At 39.9% G+C, this 21,992-nt stretch overlaps 1 protein-coding gene and 1 long non-coding RNA gene across 7 annotated transcripts; one reads left to right on the plus strand and one right to left on the minus strand.

Moving 5' to 3' along the window:
* Positions 1-407: 407 nt before the first annotated feature.
* LOC110894856 (DNA repair protein RAD5B) lies at positions 408-4,118 on the minus strand. Of its 4 annotated transcripts, XR_002566775.2 has the most exons (10): positions 3,831-4,118; positions 3,652-3,729; positions 3,421-3,554; positions 3,266-3,321; positions 3,084-3,167; positions 2,878-2,996; positions 2,272-2,535; positions 2,155-2,193; positions 838-1,535; positions 408-758 (listed from the first exon to the last, which is right to left on the minus strand). XR_002566775.2 is itself a non-coding variant. In XM_022142086.2 (4 exons), exons 1-4 carry the CDS (start codon positions 3,859-3,861, stop codon positions 3,261-3,263), a joined length of 309 nt encoding a protein of 102 aa, XP_021997778.2. In that variant the 5' UTR covers positions 3,862-4,118; the 3' UTR covers positions 3,178-3,260. The 4 variants fall into 4 exon arrangements, 1 of the variants encoding a protein (XP_021997778.2); XR_002566772.2 differs by lacking the exon at positions 3,831-4,118 and having other exon boundaries at positions 3,652-3,800; XR_002566773.2 differs by lacking the exons at positions 3,266-3,321; positions 3,831-4,118 and having other exon boundaries at positions 3,652-3,800.
* A 219-nt stretch (positions 4,119-4,337) lies between these two features.
* Positions 4,338-21,992, plus strand: LOC110894857. Of its 3 annotated transcripts, none has more exons than XR_004880648.1 (4): positions 4,338-5,146; positions 19,887-19,970; positions 20,408-21,103; positions 21,439-21,992. It is a non-coding gene; the product is annotated as an uncharacterized LOC110894857 (long non-coding RNA). The 3 variants fall into 3 exon arrangements; XR_004880649.1 differs by having other exon boundaries at positions 21,444-21,992; XR_002566776.2 differs by lacking the exon at positions 4,338-5,146 and adding an exon at positions 19,360-19,529.

The following is a 21,992-nucleotide window of genomic DNA, read 5'->3' on the forward strand; positions in this document are numbered from 1 at the left end:
AAAAGTTAATTTATTTAATAGTGTGAGAAATGAGATGGTTAAACGACAAAGGGGTAGCACCCTAAGAAGTGACCGGGGGGGGGGGGGGGGGGGGTATAAAGGCTCTAATTCTCTTATGGAAACTTTGGTATTTTGACTTGTTAGAAAGGAATCCCAATATCCAATCTTAACCGCTATGGGTCTTGATTTACTAACCGTCTAAGCTTCTACGGTAGCTTCGGAATCTATTTTTCTTTTCTTTTAGTGGCAGAGTTATCTATATAACTATACTAGTGGGAAACCCGCCGCAAGCGTTGCGGCGGAGTCAATAGTACGCAGTGGGAACATGACCTGCATCAGGCAAGACTACCTTCTAGCTATAACTACTAATTATATCGGTAACAAACTATTAGCAATACTAAAACAGACACATCAGTGTACACCATGCATAGTTACATGTCAGCAAAAAACATATTAATGATTTTAGTAAAGCTACCTTGAAATGAGAACAAAATGAAGATTTAGAGGACTCTAACGCAATGGGAACTCGGTTGTTAGCGGCGGGCACTATAGATCAACAGATATAATGAAAGCCACATAGTGTGACACGACTGTCAAACTTGAACATATATAATGAAAGCCACTATAGACCATGCAACAGTGCCCTTCCCATTTGGTTCAACCCATGTTGAAGCAGACGCTGCGGCACAATTTGCATCCCCAGCTGATGAAGGATCTGTGTGGCCACTATTGAAATTATCCTGATCAAAATGACCATCCTACAAGACAAAAATGATTATTAGAAAATCAAACAGATTGTAATATAATTAAAAATTAAAAAGAAACAATAATAATTACATGTTCCATTTTACCCCACATTTCTTTAGCTGTAACAGAGCTTCCATTTTATCGCATGCATCAAGTCTTAATTAATATACACTTCAAACCATGTAACTTTTAACACAATACGTTTAAACCATTTATGTAAACGAGTCAAGCAAGTTGTAAACAGGCTGGCTGGCATATTATAAATGAGTTCTAAATCACATATCTCCAACTTGCCATGTGTTACAAACATATTCTTACGAGAATTATACTAAAAATAATAGTAATATTACGAAACAAACCTGACAACAATGTGGTCGACGAAAAACCGACTTGAAGACATGCAACTAGAGACGGGTTAGCATAAAATTTCTACAAATTGATTAAAAAGACTGTACTAATAGATCAAGTGGTGAGCACCAAAATATAGTCGGACTAATAGAAAAGTGGGCGAAAGAAAAGAATATGAAACAAGGTCCATATACATAAGATTACACACAAAAACCTACAAACAAAATAATGAAAAATTACATTGTCGGACAGTCAACAGCAAAATCGTAGGTTAGAGTGTAACTTGAACCAGGAAACCATCATAACGATGTCCGGTACACGATGAGCATTCGTTCTTGTAGTTACATCAGGTCCTCACACGATCATCCGTTTTACAGAAGAAAATAATCAGGGGTTCTTCTAGTTACATCAGGTTCACCTCTCCTGGGAGCAGGTTCAAACTGCAATAGCAATTCTTTTCAATCAACAAGTTGCCTAATAAAACTCAAAAAAAAGGCAGGGTCCTTGCATCTTACATGATTTTTTTTTTTTTTTTTTTGAGAATATCAATAACCCATCAATTTAGGGATGGCAATGGGTCGGGTACGGGACAGATTTTCATAATCCCAGCCCCATATACGATTGTAAAACTGTGTCATAATTAACCGGTCCCATACTCGTCGGGTATCCGTTAGCCATTACTCGTTACCCATCAGGTATACCCATTACCTGGAACCCTATCTTAAACTCACCTAAAAAACCAACCTGAATGATACAAAATATTCAACTTCACTTCTACAAATTCCATAATTTTAATAATTTCAAGTTTCCAACATAAACGGGCTCGGGTAATCGGGCGGCTATAATTGTCCCAAACCCGCAAAAACTAAGAAAGCTAATTCCATAAACTGTAATCTAATTTTGCAGTAAACAAACATTTTGGACTACTTTTGGCCAGCTTGAACAGTTTCCTTAAGCTAGTTGCATAATCCGGTTGACCCGTTAAGAGGCAAGACCCGAACTGTAAGTGAACTGGTTAAATTACCAATCATGAATTATGAATATATTAAGTTGACTTACTTGTGATGTAGAAGCACGCCTGAGACTCCATCTTCACCTCTGTCGACAAAAGAACAGAAAAGTTACAACCACAAAACAAAGACTGTTGATTTTGAGCACTAAGTAAATCAGACTTACCTAAATGGCTCGTTTACGTGATCCCCAGAAAGATGTGATATACCTCCATAGGAAATGCGGTAGTTCTGTGGTCACCTTTGATGAAACTCCAATCGCTAAAAAAAGTAATGTGATCCATGGAGCGAAAAAGAAGTTTACTCGAATAGGATGGTAGTTTTCGCGACAGACCGCTTCAAAGTAGAGGATTATTTTTAGTAGGTAAGTCGCTGCCACGATCGCGAAAATACACCATAGAACCAGGTTATTGAAATTGATCCAGTTAGCCTGTGTAGGAAAACTTTCCTGTTTAATAGAACTTCAACTAACTCATTCGACGTTAAAGAGAAACTAATCATTCAACCCGTTTAATAAAACTGGCCCACTTGAGTCATTTAGTAAAGCAAATCGGTTGACCTATTCTATAAAGCTGACCCGTTCGACCCATGTAATAAAAACTTTAGAAAAGATGATTATTTTACTTGTTTAATATAATTTATATGCTTGAGCATTCCATAACAAATTGATTGGCTTGTTGTATAAGGTTATACCCGTTTGACCCAACACAAAGAGCCGTACAATTTTTTTAGCATAAGATTAAAATGCTAGTGCCCATTTATAAAAACTTACCAGGTTCATGAAAGTGACCCGTTTAACACCCAATGGTTCAAGCTTATAACCATCAGCTTATTAAAATCTTACTCGCTCATTGTTGCATCGTGAAAAATGGTATTTTCGGTATCTACCTCCTGGAATAATAACATAAAACATAATTGTAGGATCAAATTAGGTATATATAAAATTAGTTACATTGGAATTAAAAAAAAAAAACAAACCTGAAATTTAGAACGACAAAGATTAGCACGTGAGAAAATAACATTTTTCAAGCATGCAAAGCTGAAGTCCACACTGGACAATTTCTGCATAAGTTATAGTGGAAAAAACAGGTTTATTTAACAATTTGAACAAAGTTAACAAAGGATAAATTGTAGTGTCAATGTTTGATGGAGAATCTAACTTCCATGAACAAGTTCCATCTTCAGTGAAGTGAATATCGAATGATGAATATAAAAGCTACCCAACAAAACAAACACCAGAACATATATATAATTAATATATAAGAACTATAATCATGCCTACAAAAAGAAGATAAATATATACATATATCAAAACCTTATATAAAGCATAATCTCTTGCATCATGCTGAGACTTGCTGGTGCAGCCACACATCTACCAAGAACTTTAACCTTTTTTGAATTAACAAGCGGAATCAAACACTTTGACCACTCCATTGGAAGACGACCAATCTAAATTCAAAACAGAACAAATTTTTATTTACAATCAAGAATCTTTTCAAGTAATCACTGATTAATCATTAATTCATCAAGAATCTTAAACTATTACCTCTCCGGATCTTTTAGTAGAGAATCTTACAATCCCACAAGCAGCACTTCCACCTCGCGAATTCGCCCAATAACCACTCTTCACTTTCACATCCCCATTAGGAAAAGCAAGATGAACAATCTCATTAATAGAGAAATAAAAAAAAAAAACAAATCGAAGCACCTAGGGTTAGGGGTTACCTGTTTCTGAATCTTCGTGCGGTTCTGACATTGAACCCTAGATTTTTTAACAATCCATCCATCTCACAAGATCGGGTCGATTGAGGTAAGAATCGAAAAACAGGCTAGAGGGGAGATGAGATTCATCTCCATTGATGGAACCTGAAACGAACATTAGGTTATAGGGGAGTTGGGAACTGACGAGTACTGAAAGGTCGCATTGAACCATGGTGATTGATATTCGAGAATGACAATGAGTTGGAGGCCAGTTTGTTAGGGGAGAGGGGCAATAATGAAAGAAAATGGAAAAAAAATAGAGATTTTAACTCACTTTTCACATACCATCTTAAAATTAGGGCTAGAAATGACTATTATATCCATAGGAGATGTTTTATATAGTTATATGTATAAAATAGTAATTTAACATTAATTTTTTAAGATGGCATACTAAAAGTCTCAAACAAAACCCTATATTTTTACATTTTTCTTCCCATTCTACCCTCCTCTCCCTAAATCCCCCTATCAGATATGAAACCGTCCTTTGAAATTGAATGTTATCATCAATTTCTTCAACTCAATCGTTCTCCTCAATGCGATAATAATTAGATTCTTCAATATAATCGTTCCTCCGCTCATCCCAAATCATGCCTTGTTTCACTAATCAATTCATCCCCGCTCGCTCCCATTTCTACCCCTGCTCTCTTTTCATCGCACAACACACACCTGCCACATCATCCATTATGAGTTGCAAGACCTCAATTCGATTCATGAGTTTAATTTTCAATCAAGTGAATGTCCAAATTAAATCCGTTGAAACTGCTGTCTCTTTGTTTCCCTTTGAATTGAAAGAGTGGGAGGTTAGAAGTAGAGACAGAGAGAAGTAGGGAAGCAGCTGTTGGTTTCTAAAGCAACCGATGGAAACGGATGTTTCCTCCGGCCAACGGGATCTTGATTTCGTCATTCGGTTTCAGCCTGTTGTTGAAGTTTCACTCAAACAACACGATTTGACAGGGTTGAAGCTTACAAGTACCGTTATCCTGCAGATCTAAGTTCTTACTTTCCCTAAATTTTTTGTCTACCTTTTGTTGACACAGATTCTATGAAGAAAATAACTTGTATATGATTTGGTTTTATCTAATTCTTACTTTTTATATATGTTTTTGTGTGTACTGATGATGCAGGGTTTTTTCAATATATTCTTTTGTAGTGATATTTGCAATGATACTAGGGCTTGGTTCAAATGCTTTCTCGGACAAGGTAGATTCATTGCGAAAAAAAGGAATAGTTAAGTGATTGAAAGCAACCACATACTCTTTCTTGGATGGAGTGACAAATTGGTTAGTTTTTAGTTGTTTTGTGCGTTTCTTTTCTTCTGGAGTTTCATTTACATTTTAGCTTGTTTGGGTTATAGTGTTCACTTTTAAAGCAGCTGGAAACAGCAAATATGTGACAACCCTCACTAAACCAGGTATCCGTACGACTTAATTAACTATTAATTGTTGCTTAATTAATGTGCTTAACTGAGATTTCTAATAAACTGCTACTTGATTGTTGATACTTGTACATATCTGCATCATACTTTGATTTCTGTCACTACATTATTTACTTACTGAACTCTAGTGACAAACATGATGCACAAAAGCACAGTAGCATTTGAACGGATAACCTATTGAACATGCTGATATAGCCAGCATCAGGCAAACACTGCCTCTAAAGGCCTGTATGAGCCAGAAATATTTTACTACACCCATAGTGTGTGTAGGGATACAAGGGTTGTTAAACTGCGTCTTTAGGAATAAGATACAGAGATTGGATGTGCCTAAAACGTACTCTGAGCACGAACCACAGCACTTTTATCAACACACTAGCTTCTAGCTAACTAATAAAGTGCCAAAACATGAGGAAATATTCCTGACACTTTGCAGAATAAATTGTGTCGCTAAAAATATTAATTACGACGCTTAAAGGATTACTTAAGCACTTTAACGGATTACTATCCAACCGAACAACCGGACTATACCCGGAACATAAAAATATTGCCAGAAATATTATTAGTCTTTTTCTGAGCCAGTTAGGGTCCCTGATTACCCTAACACCTGCTTTATAACGCGTCACGCAACTAACGGGGTTAATCTCTAAAGTTAACTAACTTAACGTAACTGAACACTAACTGAACATTTGGAATCGAACCAAGTGACCCCCCCCCCCTTGGGCCGGTTTGGTCCCTTTGTAACTAGGGAGTACACCTTTTGATTATTTTATTTGATGTTGTGGATATCTAGAGAACATAAGATCCGTTGGACGATGGCACAAGTTTTGTCTATAAATAACAAGGCTAAACACATGAGATTATAACCAACACAAATCACCAACACACACTCTCTTGCTCCTCTCTTGGTTCTCGGCCGTAACCCCCCTCCACCATCCATCATTTTCGAGCTCTTGTTCATCCATTCCCACATCATACAAGGCTTACGGATCACGTATAAGGAAGCTTGAAGCAAGCGGAAGTTGAAGGACCTCGTTTCTTTGCTTTTATCCACGCCATTTTCGACTAGATTCTTCCCTAGCCCCGAGCTAGAGGTATAATGTTTAAAACTCACTCTCGATCGTATCTAAAGTGGTTAATATGATTTTTAACGGTTAAAAGTCGAAATCATGCGTTTTGAATCTTTAAAGGCTACTAAAACTCGAATATTGTTGGTTAAAAGCTCATAACATGTATAAAAGTTGTAGTATTTGAGTATGTTGGTTATTGAGGCCCGATCTACGATGTGGTGGCTCTTATCATCGTTTAACCCGACTTTGTTAAGATCACGAATCTTGACATACGCTTGTTTCTATCGGTACGAGGGTTAAAAGGTGAAACTCCACCACACGAGAAACATGAACTTGTGTAAAAGTATTTTGACTTGTAAAATAGTATTTAAAACGAGCCGATCTACGTATGTACAAGTGGTATATTCGTAGAACCAAGTGTCGAGAAAATCATGTTTTTAAAAGTTGGATGACATGTTAATAAATATGATATTTACAAACTACAGGTGTATAAACACTTGTGAAACGAAAGATCCGACAAAATAACAATTTTTATAAAAGTTGTCGGGAAGTTGTAAAGGATGATTTGTTCTAAAAACGGGGTTTTTACAAGACTAAACTATTTTATACATAGATCCACTAAATATAAGGTGATCTACACTATGACTTTCGGAAAAACTACAAGTTCATGTAATAATGCGATTTTACATACTAGTCTACAAGTTTGATGTGTTGAAACTAGTTTGGAATATCGGAAATTGATTGGTTGATTTAAAGAAGTGTTGGAATGATTTTGTAAAAGAAAATGATACGCTTGAAAGCGTGGCCACCTCCAGTTACAGGGGAAACTCTGGCGAAATTTTTCTAAAATCTAACACTTAGAATTATTTGCAAGTGTTAAACTATTTTGAAATGTTTTCAAAATACATTTCGCCAAGACTTTATTTATTAAATAATCGGAGGTGGGATTTTCACAAAAACTAAACGTGATAAATATTTACTCGATAAATATATTTTTTTTCACCACACTGTTTATAATTATTTTGTGAAAATATATAAATATTATTTTTAGAGTAAAAATAATATTTACAAACTTTGTCGAACCCAAAATAATACCAACGCCTACACGACAAACATATAAGTTACAACGGTAATTACTATTACCACTAAATCGCCAAAACGTAACTTACGCTTTATACGGAGATATTCATAAATGCGTATTTTGTCAACGTATTATTTTTGGAAAGTATTATGCGAAGAGAAAATATATTATTTTTGAGAAAAATAATTATATTTTGGAATGAGAAGTAAAATATATTAAGTGAGACTTAATATTATAAACGCGCATGTATTAATTCCCCCATCCTTGGGAAGGAGATTAACTACCAAATATATACAAGGAACAGTTGTCTAACTGTTTCCCAAAAATTAAACTATAAAGCTAAAGCACGGCCATCCGTCTAATAGAATTAGCACATGTAGGTCGTTGCACAGCTTTCGGACATTTGGAGTGCTTGAGTTAGCGACGCACTGACTGTGAGTTCATGTCCCCCTTTTCTCTTAACTGTTTTCAGTTTTCTAACTGCGGGGGTGAAATACATGTTACAATGATTATGATTACTTATTACATGGTATGGTTAGCGTAAGGAGGGTTACTTTTAGATCATGTGAATGGGTAGGCGGAAACTTGAGGTCATTAATCCTCAGGGTAGGACCGAGGGGCAGGAGCGGTAGATCTATTTGGGTGTAGCGAGCCCAGTCCCAGGTCCAGCATAACGGACCTTGGGATGACTTTGTTCCCGACGCATAAATTTGCTAGGTTTGAGCCTTCCTACTTGCATTTCACACATATCAATGGCCTTGCAAACCATTGGTGATCTCTTTTTCCTTATTTGCTACATACCAGGTTTTTGATAAAGATAAAGGTTTATTTACTCACTATCGCATGAACTCGCTCAACGTTATTGTTGATTTTTCAACTTACATGTATTTCAGGGAATTAAAGATCTGGCACGGTATGGCATGTTTTCCGCTGCATAAGTCACCAGGGTCATCCAGGGTTCGGGGAATGTGACTCTTTCCTGGACAAGTCACAGTCCTTGAATCATGTTTATGTTGTGTTTGGGTTTGTAATGTTTAGACAAGTTTATGGTTGTTGGGTGTTAACCCGTTAAGACAATGTTTTGATATTTTTATTTTAATGGATGATCTTGCATATTTTTAATTCATATAGCTTGTTATGATTAAGCTATGGTATTAAGAAGTCACACCAAAATAACCACGCTTCTGCAAAGCCAGGGTGTGACAGCTTGGTATCAGAGCTCTGTTCATAGCGAACTAGGATTCCTTCTCGAGTCTAGACTATGATCACTAGGGCTCTCACGAAAACATTTTTACTTCATACCACTTAAGTCCAGATCCAAAACGTTTTTATAAACAAATGTTGAGCACATTTTATTTATTATTTTTTTTTAGGCTCAGTCTGGGAGGCTGAGGCTCGGTCTGAGAGACTGAGGCTCGGTCTGGGAGGCCGAGGCTCGATCTAATGGATCGAGGTAGTTGCTAGTGGGACTAGGGAGTCAGTCTGGGAGGCTGGGAAAGTTTGCTAGTGGGACTAGGGAGTCAGTCTGGGAGGCTGGGAAAGTTGGCTAGTGGGACTAGGAAGGACAGTCTGGGAGGCTGGGAGGCTAGTGGGACTAGGAGGATTATGTGATTATTACTTGGTAACTTGTGTGATTACCTGAGTTACTGATTTTTGGTGCATGTTTGTGTTTATGTTACAGACCCATGGACTCACCAGCCACGGGTGATTCAGATACCACTGGACCTTTACCCATAGTATCGGACGACATTGTGTCTTCAGAGCACGAGGTGCATACCTCCGACTTCACCAGCACCGATGATGATGACTCCTTGCCCTTCGCTCTACCCGAGGGTGCTTATGAGCCTATTGATGGCGCTCCTGCTGAGTATCTTCCCCTGGTTGTGATTCCAGCTCCTATTCCCCTTGCTTCATATCCAGCATACGACTTGCTACCCGACGCCGAGGCTGACGGCGATGTTGATCTCTTGGAGGACGAGCCTTTCGAGGATGAGATTCCTGATGCAGTCCCTCTTCCCGCTGGCGATCTTCTGATGATCGCTGGTGCTCCTGTTGAGGACTCGCCCGCCCATTCACCCGTCCCAGACTCCTTTGAGTCTGTGGCATCCGCACCGTCTCACGAGGTGAGCACGCAGCATTTTGTACACGACTCGGACCCCGATCAGGCATCTTCTGCCGCACCCATTCCGAGCTTTGTGTTCGAGCACGACGACATTGAGGATTCTGATCCCGTTTTTCCTCCGGGATTTGATCCTGACCGCGATATTGAGTATATTCTTATGGACCAGCATATGGAGGACCCTGTTGATCCCGTTGATCCTGTTGATCCCTTTGATCCAGAGTTTGATTTTGATATGGCTTTTGATGACCCAGAGCCTGCCTTGGCCCCAGAGCAGGCAGTTGATCTAGATCCTGTGCATGAGCATGACCTGGTACATGCCGGCGTTCCTGATGAGCCCATATTAGCAGACCCACCTGTTGGTGACCATCTTGTGGACATTCCTTTGATTGTTGACGACCATGTTATAGTTGATGATCCTGTTGTTGATCCACCTTTTGTTGATCCCCCTTTGATTGCTGATATCCCTGTTGACCACCCAGTTGAGCATGTTGCACCAGTTGACCCTGTCATTGCTCCATTTGATCCTGTTCCCCTCGAGCCTGAGCACGCTCTATTTGCTGATCACCTGGATCCGCCCGACGAGGACGCTCAGCATGGTTGGATACCTGCTGACGAGGATGTTCCACCGTTTCCCCCACACCACACTGATGCACATCATGCTGATTTCTCATTCCAGATCCCTGTGACACGATCCGATGATTTTTCATTTCAGGTCCCACAGTTTGTACCTCCAGCGGGGCCTGGAGAGGGCTCTTCAGCCCACCCTTTTGGGCACATACCGATGCCTATTCCTTTCGTACCCCAGATGACATCTGTTCCACCTTCTATTTCACCTGTTCATGCAGCACCATTCGATCCCACCAGCACGCCACTACTTTGGTCATCTTCCTCTCCGATGCCACCCACTGATCCATATCATCCATTCCATATGGGGTACACCATAGAGGACGTCTTGATGTCCTTTGTCCATCAGCATGAGTCCCATACGCAGCGACTCCAGGAGCTCGAGAGAGCTCAGCTATCATGTCATGGTCAGACATCCTCACCTTTTCAGCCGTTTCGATCATTACCCCCGGACTTCGCTGCCCGACTTCTGACTTTGGAGCAGCAGATCGCTTCTGTTATTCACACTCAGCAGGCGATGGAGGAGGACTGGCTTCATCTACGCCGCTTACTCTACACTCACTTTCCCCCTCCTCCACCCCCATCAGCATAGAGCTCATCGGTGCTATAGAGGTAGACGTTGGTGAGACGACAGCGATTGTGACTGCACAGCCTTTTGGAGACCACCTGATGTTACTGACTTTTGTTGATACTTGTTTGATGTACCTGATGTATGTGATACTGACATGATATAGTTTTGAACAGGGGTGATGTAGCCCCTATTTGATTGATGGTTGTATGCCACACTTACTACATTATGGTCTCGATATATGTAGCAATCGCGGTATTCTCACCATATCTGATGCACTTGATTTCTTACTTATATTTTCGTAACATGGGATGTTGGGACATGGGATGTTGTGTGTATGATACTTGTGACATGGGATGTTGGGACATGGGATGTTGTGTATATAATACTTGTGACATGGGATGTTGGGACATGGGATGTTGTGTGTATAATGATCGTAACATGGGATGTTGTGTGTGATATATTGATAACATGAGATGTTATGTGCTATTACTATTACTATATTCGTATGCTTACTACGGCCTGACCAACATACACATCTTTAGAAGATGGCGCCAAGACGACAACCTCAGCCAATGCCTACTACTCAGGACGAACTACAGCAAGTCATTGCTGCTGCTATTGCTCAATATGCTGCCTCTCAAGGAGGAATGAGTGGAAGCAACTCCGGCAACACGGGCAACAACAACAATCCACCGCATGGGTGTACTTACAAACAATTCTTGGACTGCAAGCCCATAAACTTCGATGGCACAGGGGGTGCTGTTGCTTTCGTCCGCTGGGCTGAGAAAACCGAGTCCGTACTTCGCATGAGCAAATGCGCGCTGGATCAACAAGTCACTTACATCTCAGGGCTATTTGTGGATGGAGCCCTATCCTGGTGGAATCTACAGGTCCAGACCCTTGGCGAAGCTGCGGCTTACGCACTGACCTGGACTGAGTTGAAAGAACTCATGCACAAAAAGTACTGTTCTCGCGCTGAAATTCAGAGGTTGGAGACCGAATTCTGGCATCTAAAAATGGAAGGTTCTAAGATAGCTGAGTATGTTCAGAGGTTCCACGATTTGTCGCATGTGGTACCCTACATGGTTACACCTGAGCTCAAAAGAATTGAACGCTTCATTTGGGGATTGGCTCCTAAAATAATCAGCATGGTGACTTCCTCCAAACCTGCAACTATCACTGAAGCCATTGATTTGAGTGTGGCTCTCACCGAAGAGGCAATTCGGTTGAACAAGTTTGATGAAGTCGAGCCAAAGAAGAAAGAGACTCATGTGGAGTCTTCAGGTGGTAACAAGCGAAAATTCTCGAATTTCAAGCAGGGCACCAGGATGGTGGTTAAGAAAGGGGAATCGAATGCGCCAGCTCAAGATTCAGCTGGTGGTAGAAAGAAAAGTAAGGGATATATGGGTGCACAGCCCAAGTGCAGTTCATGCCAACGCCATCACTCTGGTCGTTGTGGGTTGAGAGTTTGTGAAGCATGCGGAAAGGCTGGCCACCTGAAGGAGACTTGTTGGGCCACTGCTGGCCGGGGAGGCCAAGGAGGATATGGGAATAGAAACAACCGTGGGGGTGCTGGGAACCGCCCACAAGGAAACCAGGGAGGTAATGGAAACCGTGCCAATCATGCTAACCAAGCGGGCGCCATGAATCAGAACCAGGGAAACAATCAAGCTGGAAACAATGGTGGGAACGGGTAGAGGCCCGGATGTTTTAACTGCGGTGATGTTGGGCATTACAAGAGGAATTGCCCAGAATTAAACCAGGCACGCGGAAGAGTTTTTAACATGGAAGCCAGGGAAGCGCGCCAGGATCCCAATGTTGTCACTGGTACGTTCCCTGTAAACCAACGCTATGCATCCGTTTTGTTTGATACTGGTGCCGATTATAGCTTCGTGTCGTTAGAATTTAGAAACATGCTTGGTTTAGCTGCTAGTAAGTTAGATATTCCATACTCGATCGAATTAGCGAATGGGAAGTTAGTAGAAGCTAACGAGGTGATTCGAGGTTGCGTAATCGAGCTGGGAGAGCATGAGTTTGCTCTCGATCTACTACCAGTCCAGTTGGGAAGCTTCGACGTGGTAGTAGGGATGGATTGGTTATCGAGTAACAAGGCCGAGATAGTTTGTCACGAGAAGATTATTCGTATCCCGACCGATGATGGTGAGACCATTGTTGTTCATGGGGAGAAGCGTGAGACGCCGTTAAGGATGATTAGCTGCCTGAAAGCAAGGAAGTGTTTGCAGAAAGGATGTGTTGCTTTTCTGGCGCACATTGTGGATAAAAAGGCTGCTGAGCCGAAGATCGAAGACATCCCTGTCGTGAGGGAATACCCAGAAGTCTTTCCAGAAGACTTGCCTGGATTGCCGCCTCAGAGACAAGTAGAGTTCCACATTGACTTAGTTCCAGGCGCCGCGCCTGTGGCTAAGGCACCCTACAGACTTGCTCCGTCTGAGATGCAGGAACTGTCGACACAACTTCAAGAGTTGTTAGACAAGGGATTTATCCGACCAAGCTTCTCGCCTTGGGGAGCTCCAGTTTTGTTTGTGAAGAAGAAGGACGGTAGTTTCCGTATGTGCATTGACTACAGAGAGTTGAACAAGCTGACGATCAAGAATAGGTATCCTTTGCCAAGGATTGATGATCTGTTCGACCAACTTCAAGGTTCAAGTTTCTACTCAAAGATCGATCTTCGATCTGGATACCATCAGCTACGGATACAGGCGGAGAGTATCCCGAAGACAGCCTTCAGAACTCGATATGGACAATACGAGTTTCTCGTTATGCCGTTTGGTCTGACAAACGCACCTGCAGTGTTCATGGATCTGATGAATCGAGTTTGTAAGCCGTACTTGGATAAGTTCGTGATCGTATTCATCGATGACATTTTGATTTATTCAAAGACGAAGGCTGAGCACGAGCAGCATTTAAGAGCTATTTTGGAGCTGCTAAAGAAAGAACAGTTGTACGCCAAGTTCTCTAAGTGTGAGTTTTGGCTACGAGAAGTGCAATTCCTTGGGCACGTGGTAAACGGAGATGGAATCCACGTGGATCCCACCAAGATCGAGGCGATCAAAGATTGGGAAACGCCAAAGACGCCAACCGAGATTCGGCAATTCTTGGGTTTGGCTGGCTATTATCGAAGGTTCATCGAGAACTTTTCAAAGATCGCTCAACCGTTGACACTCCTCACGCAGAAGGATAAGAAGTTTGATTGGGGAATCAAACAGGATGAAGCGTTTCAGATATTGAAAGATAAGTTTTGTAACGCACCAATCTTAGCTCTACCAGAAGGTACAGATGATTTCGTGGTATACTGCGACGCTTCACGTCAAGGATTGGGTTGCGTGTTGATGCAACGTCAAAAGGTTATCGCCTACGCATCACGCCAACTGAAGGTGCATGAAAAGAACTATACCACACACGATTTGGAGCTTGGTGCAGTGGTTTTTGCCTTAAAGATCTGGAGACACTACCTTTACGGTACAAAGTGTACGATTTTCACAGATCACAAGAGCCTCCAGCATATATTCAACCAGAAGGAGTTGAATATGAGGCAAAGGCGATGGGTCGAGTTGTTGAACAATTACGACTGCGAGATCAAGTATCATCCAGGGAAGGCGAATGTGGTCGCTGATGCCCTAAGTCGTAAAGAGAGAATCAAGCCCATAAGGGTTAGGGCTATGGAAATGATAATTCAAACCAACCTTTCCTCGCGCATTCGTGCAGCACAGAAGGAAGCTCTCAAGGAGGGAAACCTTGAGGAAGAATATCTCCGTGGGATGGAGAAGATATTGGTGCCAAACAGGGAAGGAACGTTATGTTTTGAGAAAAGGATTTGGGTTCCTTTGTTTGGTGGTTTAAGAGAGGTTATCTTTGATGAAGCTCACAAGTCGCGGTACTCTATCCACCCTGGAGCGGATAAGATGTACCAGGATCTTAAGGATTATTACTGGTGGCCTAGGATGAAAGGCGATGTTGCTATTTACGTGAGCAAATGTTTAACTTGCGCCAAGGTTAAGGCGGAATACTAGAAGCCTTCGGGACTTCTGCAGCAACCAAAAATTCCCCAGTGGAAGTGGGAAGAAATCTCCATGGATTTTATTACGAAGTTGCCAAGAACGCCAAAAGGCCATGACACTATCTGGGTGATAGTGGACCGCTTAACGAAGTCAGCACACTTCTTACCTATCCGCGAGAAGGATAATACAAGCAAATTGGCTGAAATTTACATGAGAGAGATTGTTACGTGCCATGGAGTACCACTCTCGATTATTTCTGATAAAGACGGGAGGTTCGTGTCAAGGATATGGCAATCCTTCCAGGAAGCTTTTGGCTCAAAGCTGAATATGAGCACTGCTTTTCACCCGCAGACCGACGGTCAAAGCGAGCGGACGATTCAGACGTTGGAGGACATGCTGAGAGCATGTGTTATGGATTTAGGCGGTAGCTGGGATAAGCATTTACCCCTGGTTGAATTTTCATACAACAACAGCTACCACACCAGTATTGGTGCCGCGCCATTCGAAGCGTTATATGGGCGCAAGTGCAGGTCGCCGCTTTGTTGGGCTGACGCAGGTGATAGACAATTGGTAGGTCCCGATGTAGTTCAGGAAACTACAGATAAGATTGCGCAAATCCGAGATCGCATTAATGCGGCTCGTGACCGTCAGAAGACCTACGCAGATCTGAAAAGGAAACATCAGGAGTTTGAGGTTGGGGATATGGTTTTGTTGAAGGTATCACCCTGGAAGGGTGTGGCACGCTTTGGGAAGCGTGGGAAGTTGAATCCGCGCTACATTGGTCCTTTCAAGGTTTTGGAGAGAATTGGGACCGTAGCATACAAGTTGGATCTACCTGCCGAACTGAATAATGTTCACGATACATTTCATGTATCCAATCTGAAGAGAAGTCCAACTCAAGTTAACGTTGCCATTCCTACCGACGAAATTCATGTTGATGACACGCTCCACTTCGTTGAAGAACCTGTCGAGGTCACGGATTGGAAAGTGAACAAGACCCGCCGGAGCAGTGTCAAGCTCGTCAAGGTTCGTTGGAATGCTAGACATGGTCCTGAATTCACCTGGGAGCGTGAAGACCGAATGAAAGAGAAATACCCCCACTTATTTCCTGAGAACCCTGCTTCTACAAGCAGAATTTAAAATTTCGGGACGAAATTTTTCTAACGGGGGGAGAATGTGACAACCCTCACTAAACCAGGTATCCGTACGACTTAATTAACTATTAATTGTTGCTTAATTACTGTGCTTAACTGAGATTTCTGATAAACTGCTACTTGATTGTTGATACTTGTACATATCTGCATCATACTTTGATTTCTGTCACTACATTATTTACTTACTGAACTCTAGTGACAAACATGATGCACAAAAGCACAGTAGCATTTGAACGGATAACCTATTGAACATGCTGATATAGCCAGCATCAGGCAAACACTGCCTCTAAAGGCCTGTATGAGCCAGAAATATTTTACTACACCCATAGTGTGTGTAGGGATACAAGGGTTGTTAAACTGCGTCTTTAGGAATAAGATACAGAGATTGGATGTGCCTAAAACGTACTCTGAGCACGAACCACAACACTTTTATCAACACACTAGCTTCTAGCTAACTAATAAAGCGCCAAAACATGAGGAAATATTCCTGACACTTTGCAGAATAAATTGTGTCGCTAAAAATATTAATTACGACGCTTAAAGGATTACTTAAGCACTTTAACGGATTACTATCCAACCGAACAACCGGATACCCGGAACATAAAAATATTGCCAGAAATATTATTAGTCTTTTTCTGAGCCAGTTAGGGTCCCTGATTACCCTAACACCCGCTTTATAACGCGTCACGCAACTAACGGGGTTAATCCCTAAAGTTAACTAACTTAACGTAACTGAACACTAACTGAACATTTGGAATCGAACCAAGTGACCCCCCCTTGGGCCGGTTTGGTCCCTTTGTAACTAGGGAGTACACCTTTTGATTATTTTATTTGATGTTGTGGATATCTAGAGAACATAAGATCCGTTGGACGATGGCACAAGTTTTGTCTATAAATAACAAGGCTAAACACATGAGATTATAACCAACACAAATCACCAACACACACTCTCTTGCTCCTCTCTTGGTTCTCGGCCGTAACCCCCCTCCACCATCCATCATTTTCGAGCTCTTGTTCATCCATTCCCACATCATACAAGGCTTACGGATCACGTATAAGGAAGCTTGAAGCAAGCGGAAGTTGAAGGACCTCGTTTCTTTGCTTTTATCCACGCCATTTTCGACTAGATTCTTCCCTAGCCCCGAGCTAGAGGTATAATGTTTAAAACTCACTCTCGATCGTATCTAAAGTGGTTAATATGATTTTTAACGGTTAAAAGTCGAAATCATGCGTTTTGAATCTTTAAAGGCTACTAAAACTCGAATATTGTTGGTTAAAAGCTCATAACATGTATAAAAGTTGTAGTATTTGAGTATGTTGGTTATTGAGGCCCGATCTACGATGTGGTGGCTCTTATCATCGTTTAACCCGACTTTGTTAAGATCACGAATCTTGACATACGCTTGTTTCTATCGGTACGAGGGTTAAAAGGTGAAACTCCACCACACGAGAAACATGAACTTGTGTAAAAGTATTTTGACTTGTAAAATAGTATTTAAAACGAGCCGATCTACGTATGTACAAGTGGTATATTCGTAGAACCAAGTGTCGAGAAAATCATGTTTTTAAAAGTTGGATGACATGTTAATAAATATGATATTTACAAACTACAGGTGTATAAACACTTGTGAAACGAAAGATCCGACAAAATAACAATTTTTATAAAAGTTGTCGGGAAGTTGTAAAGGATGATTTGTTCTAAAAACGGGGTTTTTACAAGACTAAACTATTTTATACATAGATCCACTAAATATAAGGTGATCTACACTATGACTTTCGGAAAAACTACAAGTTCATGTAATAATGCGATTTTACATACTAGTCTACAAGTTTGATGTGTTGAAACTAGTTTGGAATATCGGAAATTGATTGGTTGATTTAAAGAAGTGTTGGAATGATTTTGTAAAAGAAAATGATACGCTTGAAAGCGTGGCCACCTCCAGTTACAGGGGAAACTCTGGCGAAATTTTTCTAAAATCTAACACTTAGAATTATTTGCAAGTGTTAAACTATTTTGAAATGTTTTCAAAATACATTTCGCCAAGACTTTATTTATTAAATAATCGGAGGTGGGATTTTCACAAAAACTAAACGTGATAAATATTTACTCGATAAATATATTTTTTTTCACCACACTGTTTATGATTATTTTGTGAAAATATATAAATATTATTTTTAGAGTAAAAATAATATTTACAAACTTTGTCGAACCCAAAATAATACCAACGCCTACACGACAAACATATAAGTTACAACGGTAATTACTATTACCACTAAATCGCCAAAACGTAACTTACGCTTTATACGGAGATATTCATAAATGCGTATTTTGTCAACGTATTATTTTTGGAAAGTATTATGCGAAGAGAAAATATATTATTTTTGAGAAAAATAATTATATTTTGGAATGAGAAGTAAAATATATTAAGTGAGACTTAATATTATAAACGCGCATGTATTAATTCCCCCATCCTTGGGAAGGAGATTAACTACCAAATATATACAAGGAACAGTTGTCTAACTGTTTCCCAAAAATTAAACTATAAAGCTAAAGCACGGCCATCCGTCTAATAGAATTAGCACATGTAGGTCGTTGCACAGCTTTCGGACATTTGGAGTGCTTGAGTTAGCGACGCACTGACTGTGAGTTCATGTCCCCCTTTTCTCTTAACTGTTTTCAGTTTTCTAACTGCGGGGGTGAAATACATGTTACAATGATTATGATTACTTATTACATGGTATGGTTAGCGTAAGGAGGGTTACTTTTAGATCATGTGAATGGGTAGGCGGAAACTTGAGGTCATTAATCCTCAGGGTAGGACCGAGGGGCAGGAGCGGTAGATCTATTTGGGTGTAGCGAGCCCAGTCCCAGGTCCAGCATAACGGACCTTGGGATGACTTTGTTCCCGACGCATAAATTTGCTAGGTTTGAGCCTTCCTACTTGCATTTCACACATATCATTGGCCTTGCAAACCATTGGTGATCTCTTTTTCCTTATTTGCTACATACCAGGTTTTTGATAAAGATAAAGGTTTATTTACTCACTATCGCATGAACTCGCTCAACGTTATTGTTGATTTTTCAACTTACATGTATTTCAGGGAATTAAAGATCTGGCACGGTATGGCATGTTTTCCACTGCATAAGTCACCAGGGTCATCCAGGGTTCGGGGAATGTGACTCTTTCCTGGACAAGTCACAGTCCTTGAATCATGTTTATGTTGTGTTTGGGTTTGTAATGTTTAGACAAGTTTATGGTTGTTGGGTGTTAACCCGTTAAGACAATGTTTTGATATTTTTATTTTAATGGATGATCTTGCATATTTTTAATTCATATAGCTTGTTATGATTAAGCTATGGTATTAAGAAGTCACACCAAAATAACCACGCTTCCGCAAAGCCAGGGTGTGACAAAATAAGAGCATTGGTGGCGTTGTTGTTGTTGTTCTGGCTGAGAGGGATAAACAGGATATGGATATAGTAAAACTTGAATATAGATTCATGGCCACTTTAGTTATATGCAGAAGTAGTTTTGGTTTCGAAGGCACAAGCTATAATTGTACTCGCAGCAGATGAAAATGTAGATCAGGTATGTCATACTTATAGATTTTCTTTTCCGCTTAAATTGTTTTTATACCCATATTCTTGACATCATCAGAGTAATGCACGTGCGTTGAGGGTTATGCTTAGCCCTACTTGAGTAAACGAGGGGCTGAGGGGTCATGTTGTTGTTGAGATGTCAACTCTTACAATTACCATTTTTTTGACTGCTTTCTATTGGTCGGCTAGGTTACGGGTCAAAACTCTTGGCAGTCTTTTAATAAAACAAGGAAAGGCCGAAGATGCTTTTACGTGGTTTTTCTATATATTTGCTTAATTGCTTTTATTTCTAAATTTATAATTTTTAAATTTTTCATATTTTTCTCTTGGTTAATCTTAATTGTAGGCTTATTTACCAAGTTATATGGAGAAAATGATCAAAGGGTTGGAATGGACATGTGCTCTCTACCTTACGCAAAGTGCGCAAAAGGTAAGATTTTTTTTACGTTTTTTTGTATATGCATAAAAACTGTCTTTTGGTTCATGTCAAAAACGTGTTTGGCTGAATTAAACCATAATACTTCTATGATATACAATAATAAACTGAATATAAGAATATAATGATTTAAGGGGTTTTTAGTATTAAATATAGACTTTAGCCAACTTTCAAGTCCCAACCCTTTAAATTGTTCCGGTTGGGATATACACAACTCAAATTGACCCATTCATAAGTAAATGGGTCAAAATTGTTTTGACCTAGAATACGGGTAAAATTGACCCACTCTCATTCAGGTCGAAACGAAAGGGGTTTTGATTAAATTAGATACGGGTAAAATGAGTCATTTTTAAAGTAGTCTATTTGTTTCCGATTAAAGTAGTCTATTTGTTTCCAATGTTGAATTTCAATTAACTGGCGATGCAAGGAAGGCCACAAGTGCATTTTTCAACTTAGGAAAACATTGAAAACATATTCAAACTCTACTCGCTTTGCTCTTGCATGCAACACATCTTCTAAAATAACCGAGCTCATCCAGAGTAAGTGTGCACTTGTACGGTTTCCCAAGGTTGTGGTTGATGCTAAAAAGGTAATTATTTGTGCTACTGCAAAAAAAAAAAAAACGTTTTGTTTTGATCGATGGGGATGATGTTATTTATTTGCGTTAACAATAAGTTTCTATCCTTTCTTCATATCTATTATAAATGTGATAGATGCATAATTGGTTAATATTTATTACTGATGTAGGTGCTTTATGTCCCAAATGGTCTTGAAATGATTAATTGCACCTGGAGTTGTTGAATCATTTGCTCAAGTTTGTTCAGAAGTGGTGCAATGGATCCCTTAATGGATTCATATATTGAGAGAATGCAAGCAACATGGGTAAACTTGCAAAAATGAATTTTGAGTCCATACGGGTCGGTTTAAAAAAAAAAAAAAAAAAAAAAAACTATCCAGCTGGTGGTGGCGGTAACGGTGACGGTCCGACGAGACATTTATACAAAATCACATTCCCTTAAAAAAACTAAAACTACTGAAAAAATTATAGTTTGCAGGTAATATTTATGTTGATATGATGGTGATATTTTTCTACACGCCCTTCGCTTCCGGTCCCAGCCCCTCTATTGGTAAACTATGAACTCTTCATTTTTGTTATGTAACTAGAGAATTGAGTAGCCATATTGTAGCGAGTTGTTCCCTTTTGTTGAATATTTACTCTATACTTCTAATTTGATTTTGTTCCAACTTATTTTGCTCCCAAATGTGTGGATTTTGAAATTTAACCCGACCTTTTGTTGTTGCTGGTTTAAAATTAACTTATAAGTTTAAACTATTCAAATTTACATGTCTGGTTGCTGGTTTAAAATCAACTTATAAGTTTTTAGTGTTGAAATTTACATGTCTGGTTATGTTGATTATTAGTTTATCATTAATTCTTTGATTTGGTATCAGGGCTCTTGAGGCTAGGGAAGATCAAGGATAGGCGAGATGGCGTACCAAGGAGGAGGTAACCTGAAGTCGACCTTCATTGATAGAGTGAAGATGTATACGGTGGTGGGACCGCTTGCTAGCCACATGGCTACCACCGAATAAGCTTAGACCTCTTCGCAAAGGCAAAAGTACTGATTTTGTTGATTGTTTTAATTTTCTTTAGTAAAAAATGAAAGGTTTACTAGATAAATATGCGTACATGTAAAACAGTTGAGAAAGATGTAGTTCCCGATAGTTAAATAAAGCTTATTATTTTGTAGTACATTGACACACACCTCACATACGTAATGCGCGCCTTAGATTTTGGGACCAAAACGCCTTCCATTAATTGAAACCAAGCTCCACCCACATAAAAAGACATTTTTTTTTCGTTCAGATTGATCTTATAATAAACTTTTCAAACCGTATAACATGATGTCGATGCACCTATTGAAACAGAAATAATAAGGCTAATTGTCTAAAAGTTCGTTAGACATATAATATTAGTTGCTAATTGTATTGTTTGTGTTTTTACCTAATTCAGAG

Source organism: Helianthus annuus, chromosome 2 (assembly GCF_002127325.2).
Source record: "Helianthus annuus cultivar XRQ/B chromosome 2, HanXRQr2.0-SUNRISE, whole genome shotgun sequence".
Lineage (NCBI taxonomy): Eukaryota > Viridiplantae > Streptophyta > Magnoliopsida > Asterales > Asteraceae > Helianthus > Helianthus annuus.

Bases quoted from the DNA above. Each gene is read 5' to 3' on its own strand.
- LOC110894856 (XM_022142086.2), bottom strand. From the start codon at position 3,861: ATGTCAGAACCGCACGAAGATTCAGAAACAG. The intron at 3,735-3,830 runs GTAACCCCTAAC...GGGATGTGAAAG, and splicing joins GCACGAAGATTCAGAAACAG to TGAAGAGTGGTTATTGGGCG. The intron at 3,322-3,420 runs GTTTTGATATAT...TTTGTTGGGTAG, and splicing joins GAGATTATGCTTTATATAAG to CTTTTATATTCATCATTCGA.